At 42.6% G+C, this 9,503-nt stretch overlaps 2 protein-coding genes across 2 annotated transcripts; both read left to right on the top strand.

Annotated features, from left to right (window-relative positions):
• Positions 1-23: 23 nt before the first annotated feature.
• Positions 24-3,252, top strand: LOC128886252 (zinc finger protein 568-like; the record flags this gene model as incomplete). The annotated part of the gene is made up of 3 exons (XM_054140953.1): positions 24-175; positions 900-1,156; positions 1,680-3,252. Coding segments are annotated over 3 exons (825 nt in total), but the record flags the coding sequence as incomplete, so codon positions are not given.
• Positions 3,253-5,097: 1,845 nt separating this feature from the next.
• On the top strand, positions 5,098-9,011 carry LOC128886251 (zinc finger protein 331-like). The gene is made up of 6 exons (XM_054140952.1): positions 5,098-5,125; positions 5,223-5,358; positions 5,471-5,525; positions 5,851-5,989; positions 7,022-7,183; positions 8,782-9,011. The coding sequence occupies exons 1-6, from the start codon at positions 5,098-5,100 to the stop codon at positions 9,009-9,011; spliced, it is 750 nt and encodes a 249-aa protein (XP_053996927.1).
• Positions 9,012-9,503: the final 492 nt, after the last annotated feature.

Below are 9,503 nucleotides of genomic sequence, written 5' to 3'. Positions count from 1 at the left end.
TCTAATATATATTTATCTCGTTTTCAGGTTGGCCGTGCCAGCAGCAGTACGTGGCGAAGCCTTACAGCTGCAGCAACTGCAACAAACGATACGTGAGACGCGATTCCTTGTACAAGCATTTGCGATACGAGTGCGGAACGGAGCCGAAGTTCGCTTGCATCGTGTGCGGCAGAAGGTTTAAGCGGAAACACCACCTCACCTATCACCTGACAAACATGCACAAGCCGAATTGAACTCCACCTCGCCCATTTTTGGGGCAGCTTCCGTTCCTCCGAACGTATTGTTACGACAGATTGAATAAACGCCAAGCGAATGATATATTTTGTACGAATTAAATACGAGTCATCTTGGTTGAAGCATTGGTCTTCGAAGCATTAAATAGCCACTCGTTTATTGGAATAAAGAGTTTCGCTCAATTGTATCGCGGCCCTTGGGGTTGAATCTTGAATAGTATAATATTATCTAAGCTTGTAACGCGTCGAAACTATCTCAAATTCCATTCGTTACAAGCTTCTGTTGTATTATTTTAAATTCGACCTGCAGAAAGCCGTAATACAAATTGTCCGAAACGTTGGTTATCGATTCCGATAAATAAATTTCTATTTATCGAACTGTGAGATTGGATTTGGATGCGTTTCGCTCTCCGAGAAATATTCGCGATCGTGTGTTATCATGCTGGATAACAGACGGTTTCCTTTCACTAACCCAGACCTGTCGATTATTACTCGCGTTACGTTTTCAGTAGCGGTGGAGGAACTTTCTACTTTGTATCATCGCACCGAGCCACTATTCGAAACGATACAATAACAACATTTTTCCTAGCCGAGCGTCGACCACCAGCGTTGAGGTTCGCGCAAACGGATTTCACTGATGCTGCTTCCTTTCTCGAATGTTTTTAGTTGTTTGGGGCCCCATTCTCGTCAAGGGCCATTCAGACCGGCTGAAACCGTTCGTCTGTCACCTGTGCGGAAAGAGTTACGCGTGGAAGGAGTCCCTGTGTCGTCACCTTCGCGAGGAGTGCGGTGTCGCACCACAATTCGGTTGCGCGCACTGCGGAAAAACGTTCAAACAACGATCCAGCTTTCAGAGGCACTTGCTCAACATACACGGACGCTACGACACATTCAGACACTGATCCTATCGAAAAGTGAAGGACGCTGACAATTTGCATGAACTCTCACAGAGCGACGAAACGCGCTCGAGGACCAAAAACGTTGAGAAAAGAGCGTGAGGAGAGAATATAGGAGAAAAGAACGACGAACTAGTTTAGCGATTAACTGCAAATAGAATTCATGGTATGCCAAAAATATCTTGTACACGACACCGTGGCCCGAAACTTTTACAATAAACATTGTTCGATCCCGTGAACTTTCTATTTTAGTCCGAACTGATTTTTTCGTTCTGCTCTCGGTATTTTGGTCGCACAGTCGGTTTGATAGGAAGTGCGTCCGATAACGGGCAACAGGTAAGAGTCGATTACTTTATCCCTCGGATCCTTATCGTTCGTTTAGTGTTTCCTCGACGAATTTTCATTTCTGCATGCGATCTACTGGTGTCGATAACCAAGTTTCAACGAATTATATTGAAATGTTCAAGTTACCCTTAACTCGAGCGTTTAAATATAACACGTCTAAACTACGCGCGATTGCCGTTCCCGCGTGTCATTTTATCATAACAAGCAACATTTACATCGAATTTAACACGAGGATCAGGAAATTGGAGTGGATATTTCAGAAGGATCTGGAAAGTATATTCTTCGACCTCACCGTTATCTGTTAGCTTTGCTTCGCGTTCTGTCAGCTCGATTATTCAGTGGTGTACGAAAAATGACTGGCCGACATCGGCATTTTTTCTTTCTATTACAGAGTACAAATGGAAGCGAAAAATCGACGCAGGCGACGCTCGTTCCCGTCGAAAACCGTATCCTTGCCCGTCTTGCGGAAGATCCTACACCCGCAAGGACACGTTGCGTCGCCACATGCGCGACGAGTGCGGAAAGAATCCTCAGTACATCTGCTACGTCTGCACGAAAGGCTTTAAACAGAAGTCGAATTTCCAGCGGCACAGCGCGAACGTGCACGGCTTCAAGATGTGAGAGCGACCCGTGAGAAGAGAAACCAAACGAAAATTATAAACAATCCTCGAAACAGATTCGTCCAGCACCGATCAGAAATGGGCGACAATATTACACACTTTATTTGTCCAATAAAATTACGATCGAACTAGGTTTCACGATGGACGATTAAAAACTCATTCGAGTAACCGTTCGACCGGACCATAAATTGCCGCCTATCTCTGATACCAAACCATTTTCCCGTTGTACAATAGCGATTCTCCTTGTTTCATAGAGGAAGCGAGTCTGTCTCGAGTCACCTACGCGACATTATTCTTGAAAATAAAGCATGTGAAGTAACACGTAGAACGTCCACGATACGTTGTTGTTTATTTTAATCCCAAATCGTTACACGAAAGTGCGAATGCCAACGAGTGTCATCACTGAAGATCAACCGAAAGCTTATCGACACCTTTCCCGCAGTCACATAATTTCGAGAACAGTACTTTTTCCCTCGTGCTCGAAACGCATCGATCATTCTTTCGTTTCTTAACCTCTTCCCGTACCACTTTGTTCGACTAAAACTAGGGCTGAAAACTGGTGTTTCTTTGTGGCCCGACTATTTGTTTACAAGCTTGGCTCGTGGTATTCATGTTTGGAACAAAATCTTCATCGCGAGTCAGACTCGTCAAAGTACGGCAAGAGGTTAATGTCGCAATTTTTGCCCGAGAATTGTCACGTGCGTACACACTACTCTGACGTACAGTAGTGCCTGGTTAAATGTGAATGTAAAATTGAACGTAAAATTAAAAGCACTCGGTATTATTTTGAAAAATGTACGGGCTTTCAGCTTGCGACAACTGTCCAAGTTCGAGCAGGCGAATTGTGTTTCACAGTTGATGGTCATTTTCATTAAACTGCGCGCTATTGTACGTGGAAACAGTGTTCACAGCAATGGGACTGGTAATTAAGCGTATTTCCGGCATCATTGGAGATCTGTTTTACGGGTACGCGCTTCTCCTATCAGTTTGACCAAGATTAGATCGAATAATCGACGCCTTTCGTCCTCTAAATTACAGGTAATTGCTCGAGGAGCAGGTATACGTCGTCGCGGGGCCAAGATTTCTTGCCGAAGCCATTTCCGTGCCTCAAATGCGGTAGATCCTACAGGAACAAGGGCAGCTTGAAGCGTCATCTCCAAGACGAGTGCGGGAAACCGCCACAGTACATCTGCAGCATCTGCGACAAGGGATTCAAGCAAAAGGCTAACTTCCAGCGCCACAATTCGACCATCCATGGCCGAATTTTCCTCCTCGGCCCGTGAAGAGGGCCGAATATGCCCACGAAGAGCCCATCGTCGTCGGAAGATAACGTTCTTATCGGGTCCCTGAAACAGCTTCTCTGCAGAGATTCAGAATCAGAAATCTTACGCGACTTGTGCACTTTCTGCTCTCTTTATGTATATGTGTAGCTCCACTTCAGCATTTAGCCTTTTTTCTTTGCGTACGCTCACTATTGCTACTTCTATCAACGGTTCTCACATAGTGCAGCGATGGAACCGAGACACGTTTCGACACCATCGATACGCTTGGGTCACTGGTTGATCGATCGCTATTATCTTAATAATCGGGCGATCCGAACGTGACGAATCCTTGGAAGTAATTTTTATTTAAGTTTTATTTCTTGAATATTGTCTTCTTTTAAAGATAAAGACTGTCTTTAACCAACTATCTTGGTTCAAGTACTAAAGTGGTGGTTAATCGTCTTACCTCGCGAATAAAGTATGCGAAAGGGTATTTCGAGCGAGAATTGATACGAAGTAATTTACTTTCTACTTATTATATTTTTATGTACAAGGAGAGTCTCTTGACAACAACGTAAATTAAACAAGTTTATTTTGTTATGTACAAGTCGAGTCTCTTGACAATAACGTGAATTAAACAAGTTTATTTATTTTTTTTTTTATATTATTACATATTTTTATTTGTTCGTTTGCCAAAGTAAAGTTTTCGTTTATTATGTGTAACCGAGCTGGCAAACAAACGTACTCGACTCGGAACAGGTTTTACGTTACTCTTGAGATCGGAAAGTTCAACGTCAATCGATCGAGCGTATCGACATCGACGAGTGTTTTAGATCGGTTCCGTCGCTAGTTACATAAGCGATTAAGCAACATAAGGCTTCGCACTTTGCAACATTTTTCGCGGACCCGTCCTGTGCCCCAGAAATTTTATTTTTGTTGCGCGACTGAGGGATTCGTTTTTGAATCTAATTGGAACAAAAAAAAAAAAATGAAAGGAAAAAGAAAACAGTTTCTCGGGGACTGCGAACACGCGATAAACTATTTAATACGACGGCCGATCATGGTTCGATGCTCGAAAAGACTGCATGGGTCGGAAGGTATAGCGTTGTTAAATTGGTTTAAGAAATTTCATTCTGTAAGAGATGTTCTGTGATACGTTGAATAATTGTTATCTTTGAGAAGGGTAATGAAAACGATGTTCGCCGAGGCCTTGGTTATACGTAATCTAGTTTCGCTACGTGTAACTGTAGTTTATTATAATTTTATTATAAATATCGAAGTACGCGGTAATAAAATTGTAACAACAAGGGCAAATCATGTTTTAACATTTTTCGTCTTCACGGGAAGATTCTACCTACTGGAAGATACACATTCCCCGCCACGATCCCCGAAGATCAAGAGGATATCGACAGGAAGAACGACCGGAAGATCCATTTTGTTACACGAAATGCCGCCTCGTTAATCGAGTAGTTCTCGTAAAGCAATCTTCAATTCGTTTTGTTCGTTTTCTTTTTATCTCTGTGCCGCTTTTTTTCACTGTTAAATTTCTATGCGAGAATATTTCCACTTTCAAAGTCTCGACAAAAATTATTAATACGATTATACAGTGCTCGGTAGATACATTTTACAAACACGCTTTCCCAAGATCAGATTAATGGCTTGCTTCTTTAAAATTTAACTCGGTTTCAGTCTCGTTGCTCGTGAGCAATGCCCCTATTTTCTTTTCGCGATGCTTTCGACAATGACATCGCAAGCTGCGAACGAAGAAGGTATTCCAGAGGAGTTATGCGAGTTGATGCGAGAGAAGAAGAGAGTCCAGTTGTCGGTGCGCGTATTCAATCGATCGTGTTTCGATTTTGATTTCAGGTCACTCGAGATTTCGCAGAGACGTCGCCAGGGACGATATCCGCAAACCGTACCCCTGTTGCAAGTGCAGTAGGTCCTACACGAATAAGAGCACCCTGAACCGCCACCTGAGGGAGGAGTGCGGGAAATTGCCTCAGTATTTGTGCCGTTACTGTCAGAGGGCGTTCAAGCAACGGTCGAATTTCCAGCGACACGTCTGGACGGTCCACGGATACATCATGTGACCCGATTTTTCTTAATCTTTACAGCGCAACGTTTCGCGAACCATTTTCAAGCGATGTTTTCGTTCGCGAAGGAAGGACAGTAAGTCTGAAATGGTTTGAGAAAATTTGTATTCGCTGCTTGATCGAGGCAACGACAACTTCGTTATAGTCATTGCAGAATAAAGGCACGATTTTCTATGCAGCGCGAATTTCTCATCCCTCGACGCGATCGTTTATCTTCTATACGGTAAATAACCAACAACGTAGCTTTCCTTTTGCTCAAGTGCACACTCGATCGACACGTCAGCGTCATTCGTCGTTTATTTGGATATTCGAGCAGCCGTGAAAGCAAAATTTGTAAAATTGTCCATGTAGCAGAACGCTGTGTAGCTTTCGTTCATCTGACGAACGAACTATTGTTTCAGGGCGGCAATTCGTCGCAGACGACCTCGACGTACTCGAATTGCTACCAATGTAGCGACTGCGAGAGGAGCTGCGCTTGGAAGCGGTCGTTTCAACTATACATGAAGCTGGAATGCGGCGGAGAGCCGCAAAGATCCGTTTGTAAGAATTGCGGAAAGCAGTACCGTTAGCGACACTCGTTGAACAGACACTTAAAGTTCGAATGCGGATTGGAACCTGTAATATATTGAAAGTTATACCTAATATTAAGTGGGTTCACGCAAGAGTATTAATTAGTTTATTAGTTATATGTACACGAGTATTACTTGGAGCCGGTCCACGTAATTACTTATTGATGTTACTATCAATACGAGCACCGACGGTCCCCTCCGGCCAACAAAGCAAAAACTATACAAAAACTACTATCAATACGCGTACTTTTGGACGTTTTAAAAATTACCTCTTTGATCTCGACTCCATACACTACAAAACCAACCTACGTGTGCTCTGTCTGCGATCGGAAATTCCGCCACAGGAAGTTCAAGGATGACCTGCTGTTGTTTCACCCGAAAACAGTGTCATACTTTTATAGTAAATATAAGAACGCAACTTTTATTTCGCCTTCTAACTGTGGTTAAATCGCCAGCTTTCAGGTTCTCCTCTTTTGACTATAGTAAATTTATGAAAAAAGGGTTTGGATTTGTCGTGTTTTATCTTTGCGATGTTTGTATCTCTTTTCAGCATTTCCACGTGAGTTTCCGTGAGTTTACAAGCATCATATTCGGAGTGAAAGTACGCATATACGGTTTTATTCTACAAAAAAGGAGAACCTAGAACGCAGTGCTACATTTGATTACAGTTTATATACTTTTAGTAGGTTACAATACTTGCTACCGTCTCTCCGCGTCTAAAAGTTCCTGTTAACATTGCAGCAGGCCGAATCCACTCAGATGGGATTGGATGAAAGAGTGAACAATAAAGAAATCCTTTAACCTTTCAGTCGGTGATTCTCCTTTTTCCCCTAGTCGTCCACTTTATCTCGCGCTCATGAAAGTTCCGGTGTGGGTGGGGCAGTACTAAGAACGTCTTCGCAAGATGCAATGATAATGCCATTTCTCGCCGAGAGAAAGGATGTCTCCGTTAAAACGAAGCCCCATTTGGTCTCATCGTCGTTCTCTTTGCGATCTGTTTCAGACCCGAAGAGGGACCACAACCGCGTCAATTACGACGCCCCATTCATCTGTTACAAGTGCGGAAAACGTTATACGTGGACGGACTCGCTGACCAGACACCTGCGGGAAGGCTGCGGGAAATTGCCCAGGCACAAATGTACCCTCTGCGGTAGGAAGTTCAAACGTAGAGATTATTTGTTGCGACACGAGACCAATGTTCACAAGATGATCTGAAAGGGCTCGGGAGCGCTTCTGGCTACGTCAAACTTTTTCTCAATCTGCGACAGGCAGACCTCGTCGACTGATAAAGCTGCGCTAAGCGCACGCGATTTTATATCGAGATTTTCTCACGGTTTTGTGCTTTCTAAACATTCCGAGTACGGTATGTGTATTCTAATTCGTACGTAAGTTCCTTGGTAACGATAAGCCGAGCGTCGGTCTCGACGCTAGTTCACAGGACTGGATGAGAGCAAAGGCCTTAAGGGCCACAGGGTTAATCGCCAGTTGGGAATTTTCAATTTCAAACAATGTAACGTTGAGTTTTAATTTTTGTTAATCTTTTATAAATAAATTCGATTTTCTTTTCGCTCGACTTGGTAGCAACTGTGGCCCAAGGGTCTGCTCAATCCTAATTCGGCACTGTTAGTTAAAATGTAATGCCGGTGCTTGACTGCGAAACAAAGTGTGCAACGATACGATTCGTGGACATCGAACGTTAGACTGGCGACTCTGTTGAACTGTACGACACCGACGCGAGATTCAAAGACTTGTTCGTCTATAAGACTGATATCATCGACTCGAGAGCGTTAACGTTTAACTGTAATCCTTTTCAAGATCTAAATTTCGCGATCTTTTAAATTGTTCATCCTAAAACACCTACCGATGCTCCTGATCGGTCAAAACTCTTGAAAGGGGTAACAGTTACAATTTGTCTCAATTTGTTCAATTGTGCATTAAACTCGATTTCCTAATCGTTTTCCTAGGATTATTACGTAATATAATAAATTATGTGACCACGTTAATTCATCGTTTACTTTGGGTGTAAGTTCTCATCGACTGAAACGGATAATAAATTATATAATTTATCGTTGTTAATGTAGGTTGAACCACAGGCTGTCGCACACGTACTTGTAATTTTTATTTTCATTAGTTTTTCGTTACTGTTGAAGAAGGTCCATTCGAACCGGCCAACTATCATCTTCGTATTCCTAACGTCCTTCGACATTTTTATACGTGTATAATGTGAATATGTGTTTTACATGTTACAGATCGACGTGTATGAAAAGACAAAACGGAATATAATAGGTGTATGTACATACTTAACTACTCGCTGATCGTAGTACCATTTTTTACTTCGGTACCGTTTGTTAAACAATGTTGTGATGTAAATAAAGCGCATATTAGCAATTTGTTTCGTTCTTTATATCAAACTCGGCGTGTATCGATTAGAACATACTACACTTCTACAGTGTTCGTCTTCGTCGTTTCCTTTTCTAATCGAACATCTCAATTCAGACGAATTCCAAGGCCGGTGAACGAATTGCTGTGCTAGTGGTCTTAGTAGTCTTGCAACGGTATTGCAATCAAGACAAAATTTCAAGGAATAAGAATCAACGGAGTATTGAACGAAAGCTAAAGCGTCTTGAGTCGTCATAACCGATGCACGGGGTTGACAGCCGTCCTTTACCGTGCATTTATACCGATTTGCATCTAAGCACGAATACAAGCTATTCCAGATCGCGCAATTACGAATATAATTACAGAAGCTTATTATTCTTTCAGTTTACTTCAGTCCAGACTACTACAAGAGATTCGGGAGACACTCCTGTTCGGTCTGCGGGAAGGAGTACAGATGGATGCAGTCGCTGATTAGGCATGAACGAGAAGAATGTGGAAAGGATCCGCAGTACTGTTGCCCTATCTGTGGAGCAAAGATCCGCCACAAGTGGATGCTGAAAAAGCACCTGGTCAACCTTCATCAGTGGAACGCCCCGGATGGAAAGAACACTTAAGCTAGAACATTTAACGAGATCAGTGCGGAACGATTGCTTTTACCGAGGAAACTATCGCAAGTTGCTATCTAAAATGGTGCCAGACGGAGAAAGAATAGCTTCTCGATCGACTTTACTTAAGACATTATTTCTTGCATACGGTTGCAGCTCGAAAACGGTTGTATTATGTAAATTTACTTTCCCTGTTAGGGCAAATATGGTAATCTGCGGTGATTGTTCGATCAAATCTTTCTTTTTTATTCTCGATTCACTCGACTTTGTGCAGTTTGCGGAAGAAATTGTATGTATGTATATTATACGAATTTTTGGTAATAAACGGGACGATAAAATAAAGGACGAGTAAGGTACCACAAATATCGTTTCACGCGATAGCCAATGAAAATAAAGAGCAGCAAGGGATTTCGTGACAGGCAGAATAAAGTCTAATGCCCAATTTCTCTTTGCAGGATGTACGAAATCCAAGTATCACATGCGTTATCGCGGGAGATATTC

This window comes from Hylaeus anthracinus, unplaced genomic scaffold (assembly GCF_026225885.1).
Source record: "Hylaeus anthracinus isolate JK02 unplaced genomic scaffold, UHH_iyHylAnth1.0_haploid 11982, whole genome shotgun sequence".
In the NCBI taxonomy this organism is placed as follows: domain Eukaryota; kingdom Metazoa; phylum Arthropoda; class Insecta; order Hymenoptera; family Colletidae; genus Hylaeus; species Hylaeus anthracinus.
Note: the sequence above shows the minus strand (reverse complement) of the source record. Positions and strands in the feature narration are given on the sequence as shown.